This window comes from Haliaeetus leucocephalus, unplaced genomic scaffold (genome assembly GCF_000737465.1).
Source record: "Haliaeetus leucocephalus isolate CR32 unplaced genomic scaffold, Haliaeetus_leucocephalus-4.0 Scaffold0, whole genome shotgun sequence".
In the NCBI taxonomy this organism is placed as follows: Eukaryota; Metazoa; Chordata; class Aves; order Accipitriformes; family Accipitridae; genus Haliaeetus; species Haliaeetus leucocephalus.
This window is the reverse complement of record NW_010972436.1, coordinates 10,260,642-10,278,081: the sequence shown is the minus strand read 5'-3', so window position 1 is coordinate 10,278,081 and position 17,440 is coordinate 10,260,642. Positions and strand designations below refer to the sequence as shown.

The window sequence follows — 17,440 nt, the reverse complement described above, 5'->3', positions numbered from 1 at the left end:
CACCACCACTCTTTGGGCCTGGCCATCCAGCCAGTTTTTTACCCAGTGAACAGTATACCCGTCCAAGCCATGAGGAGCCAGTTTCTCCAGGAGAATGCTGTGGGAAACGGTGTCAAAGGCTTTACTAAAGTCCAGGTAGACAACATCCACACCCTTTTCCTCATCCACTAAGCAGGTCACCTTGTCATAGAAGGAGATCAGGTTGGTCAAGCAGGACCTGCCTTTCATAAACCCATGCTGACTGGGCCTGATCACCTGGTTGTCCTGTATGTGCCACATGGTGGCACTCAAGGTGATCTGCTCCATAACCTTCCCCAGCACCAAAGTCAGACTGACAGGCCTGTAGTTCACCAGATCCTCCTTCTGACCCTTCATGTAGATGGGCATCACATTTGCTAATCTCCAGTCAACTGGCACCTCCCCAGTTAGTCAGGACTGCTGATAAATGATGGAAAGTGGCTTGGTGAGCACTTCCGTCAGCTCCCTCAGTACCCTTGGTGGATCCCATGTGGCCCCATAGACTCATGTGTGTCTAAATCGTGTAGCAGGTCGCTAACCATTTCCCCTTGGATTATGGGGGCTTCATTCTATTCCCTGTCTTCCAGTTCAGGGGGCTGGGTACCCTGAGAACAGCTGGTCTTACTATTAAAGACTGAGGCAAAGGCAGCATTAAGTACCTCAGCCTTTTCCTCATCCTTTGTCACTATGTTTCCCCCCCACATCGTATTCCATCATGGGGGGGGGGGAAATCTGAATAAATTTATGTTTGTTTTGATGGGTTGCTACATAAATATTCCTATATACTAGTTATTCCTGGTTAATGATGGGATGGCAGGAGATTCATGGAAAGCAGGAAGAACATTATTTTAAGGCCTACAACTTAGAAAAGCTCTCCTGTGCAAATAGTGCTTATAAAGACAAAAAGAGACAGATTTACTGTAAAAAAGCAGATGGTTATATGAATAGCATTCAGAAGGTTCGAAGTCAAAAGTGGTTATTTTTGTCCCTTTCTGGCCACAGAATTAATAACTGAGCTTCAGCAACTGAAAAGTCCATAGAAAAAGTATCTGCCATGTGTTGTATCTCAGTCAAGACATTGCTAGTAAGATAATTAATTCATACCAGGTCTGAATTTCACTCAAATCTGACAAGCCTTTTGGTGAAAAATGTTAAAATATACCTTAAGAGTATTTGAAATTTTGGAGAATAATGCTAGTTCAGGTCCTCCTTCCCATCTTCCGTCTTTGCCTCCTACTTCAGAGGTGCGATGGCAGACTAGCAAGTACGCTTTTTTGCAGCTTTCTTACAGCAAAACGACTTAAGTTTCCCCCCAGGTTAATTGCTTTTGAGGTTTATACCACATGGCATATAGTTTGGAGACTAGGGTTCTATGGGAAAAATACATTCAGAAAACTGTGATTACTGCTTTATTGCAATAGTTAACCTCAGAATAATGCACTTTTTTCTGCTGGGAACAATAACAAATAATTACCCAGTAACCTTAATTATTGCTAACTGAATTACAGCCTGATAACTTAGCAGTAGTTTAATTCACTGCATACACTAACAGTTACCCATGCTTTAGCTTTTTTCAGAATTAAAAATAATTATTATGTTACATCATATTTTCTAGTTTGTGATGAAGGTAACTGAATTTGCACAATTTTTTTAAAACTTCGATTATCAGTTCTTCATCTTAAACTATTAAATATATGCCCTGGAAACAAGTCCTGACTCTAGAACAGAGAGGGTTTCTACAGAGGATGGTTTCTACGACTAACTATTCATGAATCAGTTTGAAAACTAACAGAGTACTGACATCAAGTGTAGCATTAGGAAAATTCAGTCCATTTATGATGATACCTGTTCTCTTGAATAGACTTCATCAGTACATAAAAACATTTCAGTGGTGGAGTGGAGGGAAATTAATTTGAATAGGAAACATCTGAAAACAGGTAAAGAAAACTGCAGTAATACTTAAATTCCCTTCTTTAGTATCTTAAATACCATGTGGAGCGAGGGTGTATCAGGACTCACATCTGTTAAAATTGGCTATCCAAAAGCCAGTGCAGAGAAGGAATTGAATCTGCATTGGTTGTCCCTAAAGCTCTGTTCTATCAGTCTAGAAAAACTGTTTATTTATAAACATTAGGGAAGCACCCACACCCTTTCTTTCTTTAGTGAATAGAGAGGATAATGGAGAAAGACATCACTTTTTATCATAGATATTAGTAATGACTCTAGTTCATTGCACAAGCCTAGAAATATAGAGGGAGAAGTGTGCAAAGATTTATTTCTCCTACCTGTCATAGTTAAGGTTTTCATTCTTGTAAGACCTTGTAGAGCTGTGTGTTTTTAGGTGATTTACTGTTATTTCTAGTACTCCTGCGTATTTCAGTTGAACAAAGTAACCTTGTGGGAAAATGTTTTTATTTCATATTAAACTGATTTCAGAAAGCATCCCGCATTTGGGATAACACTTACCTATGCTGTGAAGGCCTGTTGAAGTCAATAGGTCTCCAAAATATGGAGACATAACTGTATGTGTTCAAGTGCCTTCTTAAATTGGGCTCTAGTTGCCCTTATCTCTTGGTTGAGGTTATTACTTTATTACTGACCTTCTGTCACTGGGGTTGAATCTGTGTGTCCAGCTCCTGCTGAAGTCCATAGAGCTTGTGAACAGATTCATCAATGGTAAAACTTCCAAATAAGACAAGCTTCTATAAAAATAAAATGTTGTGGGTTTGGTACCTAGTTGTGGTAGACTGAGCCTATTTGTAATTATTTTCTGAAAGCATTATTATTCTTCCAGTGTAAATCGGTTTTGTGACTTAGTTCATAGTACCTTATCAAACTACACAAACATGTCATATTCTGTAGCTGCTGGAGCTGAACTTTTGCTATTTAGCAATCTGCAACATTTGCATTTATATACAAAATTTTATTAAAACTTTCTGTGAAAATGGCTTTTCTTCTAGCAGGGAGAATGTTACACTATGTCAGTATGGAAGAGGGGGAAAGTATATTTCAATTTAGCAACAGCTGTTTGTGCAGTATGGTACAATAAGGAATGATAGCAGGAGCTGGAGTTTTCTGCTACTAGTAGGGATATACCAAATGGGTACTGCAAGTTTATTTCATAAACATGGAAGTGTTCCAGCAGTCTGTAATTAACTTGCTTAACCTTTTCAGAGTATGGTCCATTTTTATGTAAGTACACATGGGGTGTAAGAGCATTGTTACGTTTTCTCATGACTGTGCTGCTGCTGTTACTACTTATTTAAAAAAAAATAATGGTGTAATTCAAGTATGTAACAATTGGCATAAACTCTTACTGGTAAATAAATATGTTTCCAGCCAAAAGCAAGTAGTTATACTTTGTCTAATTTATATTTACTGTTTTTAAATATGAAGAAATCTAATCTGAATACTTCTTATTTTCTGAAAAAAGCAGAAGGCTTCTTTTGCTACTGTCGAAGTGCAAGTAGTCTCAGGCTTCAGTCTAAAAATGGTCACTAATCTCTAGCAGTTTTTCTTCTAACTACTATACAGTCATTAACTAATCTTCCCCTGTCGAATCTGTAGGAAGGTGGGTGTATTTTACAAGAGGAGGTACTGTACAATAATATCACTTGCTTAACACTAGATATTAAATTATTGGAATAGCTCTAGTACTAGAACTCAGAAATCTAGCTGTGATCTTGTTTAGGTACCAGATCACATGGGCTCAGGAGCAAATCCTGCTCAGTTTTAAAGTGATACTGTTACTACAGATGAATCCTCTATTTACAGTTATTGCAATAACTGTAATACAGTGTTCCTTTTGGATTTTTAATTACTGTATGTTTTCTCCCCAAAAGCTGATAACATGTACATAACAAAGTGCAATAAATTCTCATTCAGCGTTGAGAATGACTTTTGAACCACTGATGGGCAACACCTTCCCCCAAACATTCTTTTGTTCTCAGAGTATTTTTGAAGTGATTTGTCAAGATAACATGGTCTGTGATTACGTGCTTTGCAGAATTCAGCTCGGTGCAGATGTACTGAAGAAGATTTAAAAATAAATGTAAATGGTTTGTATTTGTTCTAATTAAAAGTTGCATATTTTTGTCTGATTTGATGCTTTTTTTGTTTTAAATCAATTGACAGAATTCATTGACAAGAAGTGCACCCCTTGCCAATGATTCCCAAGCACGCAGTGGTGCCCGCTTTCATACATCTTACGACAAAAGATATATCATCAAAACTATAACAAGTGAAGATGTAGCGGAAATGCACAACATACTGAAGAAATACCATCAGGTAGTATGCTAATTATTATCGGGGTGTGGGATCTCTTCTTAAATATTATAATGCTAATCTTTTTTAGAGTGTTAGAAGTTTTAAGTGAATAATTATGGAAAAAGAGACACTTCAGACTTTTTCCCTTTTGCATGAGCAATTTATTGTATGTCTGCAATTCACAAGGCTGCACTTTTCTGAATATCTAAGCTAGCTTTAAGTAAAGTGATATGTCTACACAATACAGAGATACTACCTTGGAGGCCATAAGCTCCTTTGCCTTACTAGGAAGATGCCCTTCTTTCAGCTAGTGGACTCCCAGGCTTGAATCTGCTTTATTCTGGGCTAGCTTGGAGATGTCTGTGTACATGTAGATGAATGGTGCAGGTGATCTTTCTTCCTGGTCTGATCACTGAATGTTCTGTGTTTCACTAACAACGGATTTCAAACAATTAAAGTGGTATTGTATGAGAAATGAAAAATTGGTAACAGTAAAGTCAAAAGTGAACAGTGGAGATCCCTCAAATCGGCCTTGGTAGCTGTCATACTGTGCTAGTGTATAATTTGTGTGGATGACACAGGGGGGAGCAGATCTGGGGAAATATGAGAAGCCTTAATAAAATCAGTGCTAATTTTCTTAGCCCCAGAACTGTTTGAATACGCTCTAAAGCTACAGAAACCAGAAAAGCCTCTAAAAATCATCTAAAATATGACATCCAGTGGAAGGGGCTTTTTGTCCTTCTTTCCATCTTCCTGCTCACTTCCATGGGTTGGGATTTCAGGTAAAGACTTCAGGACATTTTGGGTTGGGGCTTATTTGTTGTTGGTTTAGGTGGTTTATTTTTTTGTCTTGCAATGTTTTTGTTTGTTGTTGTTTTTTTGGTTTTTTTTTAATACTGATTCTATTGTAAAAGCAGTGTTAAAGGCATCTTTTGAAATGGAAGGGAGGCAAGCATGCTTTTGGGGTGCTTGGGATTGAAGGTATTGCCAGCTATCTTTGTAGTGCTGCTTGGCTGTCTCCCTCTCCGCTCTTCCCATGTTGAAGGGAGATCTCTGAATGCCCTCCAAGTCCAGAGTAGCTTGGGTAGCCTTCGGTGAGTTAGATATTAACTCTTTTCTTTCTCTGCATGTTGTTCTTCTGTTTAAATAACATGTAGGACCACTGTGTGTTTGTTTTAACGTGGATAAACATTGTCACTATCAGAAATGTTCATAAGACCATCTTTTAATTACAGTTTTACCAAAGAGAAATTCTAAACTATTACCTAATTGTAATTTGGGTGTTATTTTTTATTAGAGTTTTCAAACTTACAATTTTAGCTTTGTAAGAGTTTGATCTGTGAAGCAATGCAGCAGAATTAAAAGTTTTAGACTGTTTCGTGTTTGGCATTAGAAGCTAGTATTAATGATCCAGATTTTGAGACTTTATCCAGCTGAAAATTCATACTGCTTTCAGTCATCTCCTTTCAAGAGTGTCAATGAAGACAGTGCTAACATGAATGAACTTAATAATTTGGAATCGTTTTTCATTAGTGCTTTCAAACATCGGGGTTCATAATAGGCTAGGTTACAAGGAATAATGATCTGAAAGTTATCTGTACCAGGCACCTAATTTCACTTTATACTGAATAAATATCCATATAAGAAAGCTCTCATTGGTGCCTCCAAAAGATTCATAAAGATACAACTTGCATTTCTTTTTGTCTCAGAACTTGAGGGCACTTTACAAAGCATTGTAAATGCAGAGGAACTCAAGTACAGAGACTGTTTAATAATTGGACTTTTTAATGAAATAAATTAATTTCAGTATCTTCAGCAATGTACTGAACAAAACCATTTGAATTAATTAAAGAAAATCTAAATTAAATCCCACTAACTCTGGTGACAGCTGATACTGTGTCCTGTGTGTTGCTGCTGGAAATTGAATGCTTGGAATCATTAAGTACAGCAGCTTGTCCTCCCATTTCTCTAGATGTTTTTCAGACAAGTGAAGCTTATCTTAGCCTGCTTGACAAAGTCTAGAGAACCCCTTCTCCTGGTGGAAAGGTTTCAATAATTCACTTGACCAAGTCATCCCACACAGACTGGCCTTAGACTAACTTTCTACTAGTAAAAAATGCAAGGCCAGATAACATCCACTGGCACTTGAGCTCATAAATGGTTTTGCTTTGGGCAAGCTAGCTGTCTCCCAGGTAATTCTGGGCAAGGTTCAAGGTATTAACTCAGGCCAGTTCCTATTCCTACTTAGGAGTTTGAATATGAGCATCCTGTTTTAGAGGAGAACTTAATAATTTGGATGTTAGTTATTCCATTCCAATTAGAACTGATGCCAGAGGACAGTCCAAGACCCATCTAATTCACTGGTACGGATGTAACTTTATGGTTCTGTCAGATGGCATAGTTGCAGTAGTACAAGACTTTTCAGATATTGCACTGGTACTCCTGTGGAAACCTTTGTCAATAAAACAAGTTCTCTTGTGTTCAATTTTATTTTGGCATACTCTCTTCTGCCAACAGAAGAAATGTCGAGTGCCCTGTACTGACTTGCATGCTTAACTTACTGCCCAGTATCTTCCTTAATAATAACTGTTGCTACAGTTAAAGAAGCTAATTGTAATTACACACAAAAGTGTCAAATATTGGATTTTTAGGGAAAAGTCTGCTTGTTAGCTTTTCTCCAGTTTCAGTTCACTGATCATCAGCAGCACTTACCACGTATATGAAAATTTCTGGACCAGCTAAATATGCTTCACAGCCCAGGTGTGATTGTGTTTGGGACTAGTTTGGGACTTCTAGTGGCATGCCCTGACATCAAACCCTGTGCCAGGCTGCTCTTAGAGCAAAGCTGTATTTGAAAGGTTCAGCCTTCTAAGGAAGGAAGTGTGCAGACATGTTCAGACCCAGTTATGTAGTGCAGGGATCATCCTGGGACGAATAACCTTTCTCAGGTGCATGAAAACTAGTGAGGTGATTCATGTGGATTTTAGAAGACTCTTTGTCCCTTGTTAGAGATGAAGTACCCCTAAAGGACCTGAAGCTAGATCATCTATCCACTATGAACAGTAACTTGTAAACCCTCGGTATCTTGTACCTGCTTTCACCTGCCCAAGAAGACAGTAATTGTCTTCCAGTTACTTCTGACATGATTATGAGTGAAATTCATGCCATTTATGACAGATCATCTCTTTCCTCTCTCTTTGTCAGGCTTTTTTTTTCCCCCTCTACAAATTCATTCCAGGTTTCCTCCCCAGGTTGAAACTCTGAATGAATTTCATTTAAACTATAATATTTACACAACTATTTCCATATTAAGGCTAACAGCTCCAGCTGATAGAATCATTCTAGACCTTGGAAGTACCTCTGTCCTTGCTTAGGGACCAAACAAGCCTTATCAAATGTTTTCCAAGACTGCTTGAACTGCTTAACAATAAATACAAAAGGACAGCTATCTTTAAACAGAGAATACTGGCGAGGGGACCATGCCAAGTCAGAAGTATGAGGGACTGGATATGTCTTTATTGCTGTCACTTGCAAAATAGCTATCATTCTCCTTGCACCTTTTTGAACTACAAAACTACTGATGAGGCATCTGGGAGTTAGTGTGGTCAGCAAAGAAACGTAGTAGGGCAGTTTTCCCACGAACACCTGCAAAATCTAACTCCAACTACCAATGATTTTTTGTGGAGTCACCAGAAGGTTATGAAAAAACATGTAGACTGCCACTGGAAAGTAGAAATAAAGGTTATTTTATCAGTAACTGGAGATCGAGGAGACGTATAGTCCACAAACTCACCCAACTCTTTCCATCCTTCCTCTTTCCATCCATCTGAAAATTCAACAGCCCGTCTGTTCTTTGAAGCTGTGAGGAACTGAGGTTATAGTTACACGATCCATATACTTAGGTATTTACAAAAGGAACAGGAATTGTGCATAGCCTGTAAACACTTGTAAGTCTAAAAATGCTAAGTCTATATTGGCTGGTTTTTAATTAATCAAAGCTATAATGGACATGACTGTACACCTTAGAGAAATCAAGTTATTTTCGGAAACAGAATGGCTAGTAACTTGTTAGGAGTGAAAATAAGTTAGTTTGGCTGAGTTACTAGCTTTCTCCTTTCTGGGTAAAATTCTGTTGCAATATCGCATGGCATTTTGCAAAAGTAACCAAGTTAGGTGCATCACAATTTACTGTATTATTACCACTACTTAACATAAAAAAAATTATTAACAGTAAAACCAAAAAGATCAAATTCCAAGCGTAAGGCTGCATACTAGAAATGTGTGAATAACTAAAACTGAACCAGGCTTGAAGGAGTGTCAGGAGAAGTTACTACAGAAACAGTATATAAGTTTATATAGCAATTCCAAATTAAAGCTTGAATTGTAAATAATAGTCCTGACAATTGTAAATTATAGTTGCTATCCAAAATAATGAGTTGCATGCATTCGTTTACCCTGTCTGATGTGATGCCTTTTTTTTAGTGGCAGTCAGGCCCACAACCTCAGGCAGATGGTGAACACTTCAGTCTAAACACTGAAGCTTTCTGTCAACTCATCAGATGAGTCTGATGCTTTTAGTACTGAGTAGGAACACTAGAGATCATTGTTTTCTCTTGCAAAGTTAAAAAGAAAAACCAACAAAACAAAACACTAAGCCCAGTACTTCTAAGCAAACAGGGGGAATAATGTCTTTCTCCATACTTAAAATTGCAAAGCATCTTGTTATTTATGACTAGACTATAAAGTCTGTCATGCATGGACCAGCCTTCTATCTACCTTTAAAGACAAAATGGGTTAGTGTGAACCAGCTAGGTTTCTAAGTGTTGTAGTAAATACAAATATATATGACATGTTAGGTTCTTATGCTGTGAATTTCCATGTTAGCCAGTTTCTAACTACTGTAATATTTTCTGATACATAGTGTGAAACACTGCTTTTAGTCACATTTTAATGATAATTTGCAATTGGTTTGGGCTGCTTATATTATTGATATACTATCAATTAATGGTAGAACTTGCTACTTCTCAAGTGTTACTTCAGCTGAACATCATTTACTTATCAAATGCACTAGAACCATTGTTATGCCTAAATGGGTCAGACTTTCAAACATTAGAAAAGCTGTTGCTGTATGGGCTCACAGATGTAGTTTGACCATTTAAAACTGTGTAAGTTAATTGAGCGTGTTCATGTTAAATACTTAAATAGTACTTGAGAGCAAAATCAAATATTCATTTGAATTACCTCCAAATCTAGTGCAGTTTTGTTTTAAACCTATGCTCCTGATTTTAAGAGCATGGACCAGAAAAATGGAGTTAAACCTACCGCTCCCTTTGGCATTGCTAAAGGAGAGCTCAGCAAAGCCATGTGTGATGATAAATCTGTTGCCAGGATTTCACACTCTGTTTAAGGAACAGGTAATACACTGCTTCCTCCTAAAGGAAAACTTCATTTCAGAATATATTCAAGCTATGTTTATATATTTCTCTTGGATGTATTGTTCTGTGCAAAAAGTTTATTAATTTACATAAAATACAGAATATACTATTGTAGATATTAGTATATATGTAGATATTTTCTAAACTACAGATATGATTTTCAAGGGCAGGAATTGGTGACAATTGAGTAAAATTCTGTAGGCAGATGTTCTAGTTTCTGAAATGTCTGAATCAAGATACCCTGCCCTTCCCAGTGAGATAAACTTGCTTTAAATCTTAAATTGGTGTAAAAGTGGAGTCCTGTGATCTCTGAGAATAGATGATGGGCAGGGTAGAAATTTTCAAAAATAAAGGAAAGTAACTTCAGTGTCTCAGAAAAACCAACACCTTTTGAACACCTTTTTTTTTCGTCATTAAAATGGACTTCAGAAGGGATTTATTATTCCTCAGTGCTGACACTGAGGTGACTTCGGTAAAGAAGAGAAATTGAGAAGCCATCTCAAAGCAGGTGAACAAGAGGGAATTGTTAGCATACAAGCCTTCCAATATAAAACTACTCAGGAGTACAGGTACCCTTTAAGTTTTCTATAGGTGGCAGTCCCTGTTGACAGCATGTTCTCTTCCCTATACAGGTAATTATATGCAGAACTGACACCTACTGCATTGCCTGTTTGTCTCCCTGGCAACCAGCAAAAATAGTGAATAGTGGCAAAGGAGAGAGACTGCCCATTTACTGGAGGCAGCAAACAGTGGAGTGATGGGGAAGTGAATGGGAAGAAAGGAAAGAATAGAATGAGATAAAAAGGGGAGATGACAGCATAAAGGAGAAAACAAAAGCAGGAAAAAAAAATAATATGACCTTAGCTTCTGGAGAGAAAAAAAATATGAAAGAAACAGGAAGGCAAACGAAAGGGAAAAAAATGTAGGCAATAAGGTGAAAAAGGGGAAATTGCACCAAGAGCAGGGTTCAGGACTGCGCAGGAATCAAGAATAGCACAAGGTTATTGAGTGGAAGGTAGGAGAAAACATTAAAATCATAAATAGACAGAAAAACATTAGTGTAGACTAACAGCAATTTTGTCACAGAATTGGTGACAACATAGGCTGGAGAATACCCCAGAAAAGAAAGTGGGGCTAGGTGTCTAGGAATTTGCACTGAGATGGGCTGACATCAAGCCGATAGGTTGGTAAAGCAGAGTTACATTGAGGTTTGTGTCATCCTCCCTCCATGTCATTACTTGCACAGGTTATCAATGGCTTGCTTCCTCCCAGCTCTCCCATTTTTCTTCATGAGTTGCATCTGTATGTATCACAAAAAGAAGGGAAAGGGTAGGTTAAAAGGCAAAGCAAGGCAATATAATGTACTATTATTTAAACACAAATGTGCATAAGAAGGATGTGTACCATGTAACAGTGACCTTGACTCTCTGTACGTCCTAATGTAGTAAGAGGTGAAGATTTATGGGAGGTTTGCGAAGAAACACAGTTGAGAAAAGCCCTTCAACCAGTTCCTTATGTGAATCAAGAGGCTGCACAGGACGTGGCCTCTGCCCTGTGCTAAGATAACCGACCTATAAAGCAGCTTTGATATGAAAAACCAGGATAAGCAGAAAAAGTAGAGATGAGAATATATGTGTTCTCATCCGAACAGTCTACATTTCACCTGCATCCATGGGCCCTCCATTTCCTATAGAAGTGACCCTGAAAAAAGGAAACTCATTAGCATGGCCATTAGATGGAATTGCAAAAGGGCAATATGCAAAAGGGCCATACAACCACAGGATAGAACTGTTACTGAAAAACACATCAAAAATCTTCACTGAAAGATGTGAAATTTCATAGGTAAATATCTAACTACACAAAATGGCAGATGGACTTGACAGCACTGGCTCTGTTGAGGCGTGGGTTTCACCAGCAGATATTTTCTATATATTTATTGTATTTTATATATATAAGCTATTGATGCTGTGCACAGCACTTTCAGAAGAAATCAGCATGCCCAATGACTCATTTGATTGTAGCAGTATCAAGTATAATGTTCCTGGTAGCAGATCTGCAGCCTAGATAATCACACCTGGTGGTAACATTTAGATTAAATTGCACTTTGAAGTAAAATTAACACTGGCCCAAGTCTGAAACAACGTTAAATGTAAGGCTGTCAATCACAGGGCTTGTATCTGAAAACCTGTATATTTATTGAACACTTCTTTAAATGAAATTACTTTCTTATATGACTTACTAGAAGAAAACAGCTTCATATGCCTTGAAAATCTATAACTTTGTGGGCTGTAGTTCAACTAATTAATCCTTTCAATGTGTCACATAAGTACCTAATAGATAATTTTCTGTGAAATTATTAGGGTTCAAGAAAATGGCAATAATCAGAATATTCTGACACCTGATACAACTCTGGACAACTTCTCAACCTCCTTTTTGGGGAGTAATTCCACATGTCAATGCATGTGCACACAACACATTGGTGGAGGGTATTTCTGGTTGCAGGCAAGAGGATTTGAAAGAGAAAGTTGAGCCCAAAAAAGGAGTATCAACATCTTGTCCTTCACAGCGTCCAAAATGTTTTTAAATAATTGTATCACTTGCCATTCAATTTCTTTAATGAAAGTATCCTAATGAATGTATAGGCTTGTCACATAAGCATTTGATAATTCAAGCATGATTGCCTTAATCATGATGTAGAAAATCGTGAAAATAATATATAAAGGTGTAACGGAGAATGAGCATGTTGCGTATTTCTGAATTAATGTTTGCAAAATAGGGCTACCTGGGAGAAATAGGAATGTTGAGTTTTCACATAGAACCAAGATAGATGTAACTCAAGATTTAGTCTTTACTGATGTCAAATCATTCCACAGATTATCTCCAAGGGGAGGAGGAGAAATAACAGAAACAGGAATTTTACCCTGTGTTTTTCCAAAAAGAGCCAAAAATCGTATAACTTCTTTACCAATAAATTATATGCACTATGTTATCTTTTAGTCATCCTGATATCTTACTAGCATTACCATGGGGAAGCAAGAGGCTAAGAATCTTATTTTTCAGGTAAAATGAGATAGGGAAAGTTCTGTTCTTATTAAGGAATCTTGAAGCTGTATTTATACAAAAATTAATGGGACTATAGGGTCATAAAGAATTTCTTACTAGTTTTCACCTTTGAGCATGGGGTTCAAGAGAGCTCAGAAAATTATGTATTTGAAACCTGTGCTGCATAGCTGATAAAATGTGTCAACATGCTGATGATACTTTATTTTATTAATGGTAATACTATCCTCATGCCGTGCAGAAAAATGAAAATTGTCTGAATTAACAAAAAAATGATGGGGTGTTTATTACAACACTCTTTTTAAAAAATATGGATCTTGTTACTGCATATAAGGACTTGTAAATGTACTGGCTAAGTGTTACAGTTTTATTTAGCAAGGCTGCTTGGTAGAATTGTTTTAATGTTCTTTTTAGAAAGAGTTAACCTAAAGGAGTGAAGGTCTTTTCTTTCACTGAAATTTAGCAGTCCTGTTAAGCATGTACTGGCTTATTTTCTAGGCTCACTTTTATTCCAGCTGTGAGTGGGAAACTTCAGGAAATCATTCCTAAAAAGCACCTTGAGGTGACTAAATTGCTACTTCATTTATATCAAGATGGACAAATTGAAAATCTGCCAACCACAGTCACCAGTGCAAGTCCTGCTGGACTCCCACCCAAACAGATGACACGTTTTGCCTACTCTGTGATGCAGATATGGGGGATTGATAGTTTCAAAGGTAGGAAGTTCTAGACCAACCTTGTAGATGATGAAAGCAAGTGGCATTCCTCCCTCTTTCCTTTGTCTCCCCATCAGGATAAGAAATGCTGTCATGGGAAACACTGAAATCATTTTAGGGGCTTTTCTTTAAATTGCAATGGCATGAGTGTCCACTTTCAGCAGCGAGTAGGAAACAACTGTCGCAGTACATGGTCTGCTTTGAGAAGGTCTCTTAGAAGTCTGCAAGAACACGGCCAAGTCCCTTTTTATCAAGTGGAGAGCAGTACTAGCAGAGCTTTTCATGTCCTGTGTCACGTGCTAGTAACAGTGCCCTTTCAGAAGGCTTGTTTGCAAAATATTAAAATGAAACAATAGTTTTAGCAAATGGCGCTAACTCTAACTTACAAATAGGACTTAAGCGACTGTCATTAATTGCCTTTCTTTTGTAGTTATGTAATACAGAACAGTTTGGGAGGGGGTTGTATGCTGCTAACCAAAGGATTTATTTTATGTTATTACAGTGGGTGTGTTGCACGTGTTCTATGTTAATGACAATGCTGTTTTACAGATGGGGACATTCAGGACCAGAAAGGTTAAAATTGGAGAGTTAGCAGTATCTAGGGTTGAAGAGATGGTTTAAGTGTCAAGACTGTGACCCTAGCAGCTGAGAGGGAGGGCAGGGGCTTATTAGTCTGGTACTCAAGATGCCTAGCTGCTGTTCTTTCACATGGCACAAATTCTCTGTATGATTTCAGATGATATCTGCATCTCACATCCCCATATGGAAAATTGGAATAATAGTATTTACTTTAACTAAAATTCTGTAGTTAAAAGCCATAAGATTAGGAATGGCTGGATCCATTAAAGAGTTGAGTGGCCTGAAATTCTGTGGCACTAAACTCTTCTTGGAAGCTAGATTCATTTTTATCATCCTTGCAGAACCTAATCATCTTAGAGAAGGAATCACTCAGTAAATGTTTTTATAAGAACAACCCTTCCCACCTTCTATAAAGCATTAGAAAAGTATTTACCTGCAGGATATATGCCAACTACTTGATGTTTATAACAAAATAATCAATGTAGTTTGACTAATAGGAATTAGTATTTTAAACAAGTTTTCTGTAACTTCAGCATTAATAGTTCTGATTTCACTTTATGATCGCATCTCTAAGAGAAACTACTGATGGTCAAAGTGAGCTATGTATCCTGTAACACGTTATAACTGCTTTCTGAGGTTGATAACAACGCTATGATTGAAAGTCCTCTAATTCAAGAACTCCAGCTTAAAAATTCTGTATCTGTTAAACACAGAAGTCATCTCATGCAAACTGATCAATCTTTGTGCACTGCTCAGGTGGTCTTTTTGTGGTCTTTTATTGTCAAACTTCTTTGTATTTTGGGGCATGCAATCATATTTCCTGCATTCACTGAGCCTCTGCAGCAGCTTAAGATGTTTTGCTCATTCATCAGCAGTTTGAGCTTAAAAATGCTTAGCTGTGAAGTAGCACAACTGCATCACGACTTTGTGTTCTCTGCTTCAGGGCTTGTAACCTCCAGTACAGCTATACAGCAGACAGAAAGTAGTGTTACAGCCTAAACTGTGCCAGCAAGATTCAACAGAGCTTGTGTGTCAGAGTTGTTAGTCAAAATTATCTTCAATTCACAGTCAACAATTTCCATCTTTGTTGTTCATTCCCTTTGTTTCTTGCTGGACATGATTGTTTTCAGGACTCTTAAATCTTTCTATTTTTATTTTGCCATTTACAAAAGGAAAGTCTGTATGTGGTGTGTGCAGATTCCTGTATAAAGTTAGTGAGAGGAATTCCTTAAAATTAGCAGAGGAGCTCAAAATTGCAAAATCTCCTGGGTTCCAAGAGCTTTGTTACATTATTTGTTACCAAACACTTACTGCCTTTGTTAAACAATTCAAATGGCTTATTCAGTTAACTTGTTCTAAAGTCTCCTGTATTTTAGAATAATATGTTTCTAATAACCAGATCGCTCTGGCACAAAAGAAACAGTAGCTTCAGTATTCAACGAATATTTAAAAGCTGATCTGCTTTAAAAGCTGACTGTTGGTTAGTTTTCATGTTTCCTATTTGGGGCTTGAATTTTTAAATTTTCTCCAAGTCTCTCTGGTTGAGACTTGGTAATAAGAAAAAGAGGACAGCCGGTGAGTCATTTTCTGGTTTGCATCATTGTGGCTTAACTTTTCCTTAGTTCCACAAAATATGAGTGGATGTGTTTGAGTTGGTTTTAGGATTAATACAGTATGGGCATTTTTATTCTGGGAATAAATATTCATTCTTCGATAGTTCTTGTCATCAATATAGTCTGCACTTTTTCTGCTTCCTCCGGTAGTCTTTCGAACAGAAATTCGAACTATTAGTTATAAGGCAAGTGATTTTAAAAAAACACACAGGTGTCAGGTGCAGGTGGCAAATCTTTTCAAGGTTAATAGCCCGTTTGTAATGGAATATGGTGACCTTAAGGAAATATAATGATTTGTAAATAAAAAGTATAGGGATTTTGCACTTCACTGCTCAACTCTATTGACCCTGACATGCAACCATCACGTGAGAACTAGCAAAAAGTTGGTGATAATAAATAATACCCCTTGCTGGTGACAGTGCCATAAATGTTCATCATAATAAACAAATATTGAGAATGGAGAAACATACAGATTAATCTGGGACAACAGAGTACAAAATACAGCAGTGCGATGTTTGAAAAAGTATTTCTGTTTTTTTATGTCAGTTCCAAATACGTTATCTGCATTAGGTGTGCTTTTAGGAGCATAAAAGTGGAAGGGTCTGTCAAATGGAGCCCACTCTTTCTATGAGATTGTCTATAGAAGAAAAGAGTTATAAGTTAAGCAGTTCAAGAATTTAATTTTTAAACACTCGCCTAAAAGCAGGATAATCTCCTGATGAAGAGGTTTGATTTGGCATGATTTTTTGAAGGTTTGTCTCCACACAAATATATATTCAGCAAATAAATGTGCTGTTTCTGGGTGGTTTATCTTTAAAAATGTATAAATATATATTTATATTCTATGTATCCATCCTTATTTCTGTTTTTTTCTTTTGCTCCTGCAGTTTATTGTGGAGTGTCATGGGAATACACTTCTTCCCCAATTTTTGGGCATGTACCGGCTTACTGTTGATGGAGTTGAAGTATATATGATTGTTACAAGAAATGTGTTCAGCCATCGTTTATCTGTTTATAGAAAATATGATTTAAAGGTGAGAAATAACTGCTGATTAAATAACTGACAAAGTAGCTGAAAGTCTTTACTATAAATGTTAGATTATGCTGATGCTTGAATATTGCTCAGAATTGTAATTAATTTAAGATTGTGTTATGTAAGAACCAGCATTAACTGGTTTACTTCTGCACCCAGGTTTAGCAAAACTGAAGGATGGTTTTATAGAAGTTGTACAAATTTATTTGTATTGTGCGTTTTTAAATGCAGCAATTTAACTGGGTATGTTTGTTAAATGTAACTAATGGGTAAAGGTAGAACCCTTCACACAAGTACAATAATAAATCTGCTTCCTATAGGCTTTTATCAACATTATGGAAAGCCACAACTGATTCTGCAGAGGACTTTTATAAAATAACTAAATACCATCATCATTTAAACCATTTAAATGCTACTAACAAAGTACATCACTACTACAAAAGCTTCATATTTCACTCTATATTTTAAAAATAACCCAAGCAAAAATCAGAAGGTTCTTAAAAAACAAAATTTCTGTTTCTTTTATGATAAGGTGTGTTTTAGTTTTGTTTCAGAAAGTTTATCTGTTCATCCTAATTTTGCCAGTAGTTAATGTACAGTGCTTACAACAAATGCAGTCTTAGTCTTTCTACCTAAGGGACTGTATTTTAATTTCCTCTGTAAAGTCTCCCCTTAGAAACCTACTTCTTTATAATACATTTAATTTCTACGTGTTGAACT

At 37.0% G+C, this 17,440-nt stretch overlaps 1 protein-coding gene across 2 annotated transcripts in view; it reads left to right on the top strand.

Moving 5' to 3' along the window:
* PIP4K2A (phosphatidylinositol-5-phosphate 4-kinase, type II, alpha) overlaps window positions 1-17,440 on the top strand; it is a 113,585-nt gene that overhangs the window by 75,448 nt on the left and 20,697 nt on the right. For both annotated transcript variants that reach the window (XM_010580556.1, XM_010580640.1), the window contains exons 4-5: window positions 4,153-4,305; window positions 16,575-16,721. In XM_010580556.1, the coding sequence (XP_010578858.1) occupies window positions 4,153-4,305; window positions 16,575-16,721 (300 nt within the window). The remainder of the gene's footprint in view (window positions 1-4,152; window positions 4,306-16,574; window positions 16,722-17,440) is intronic.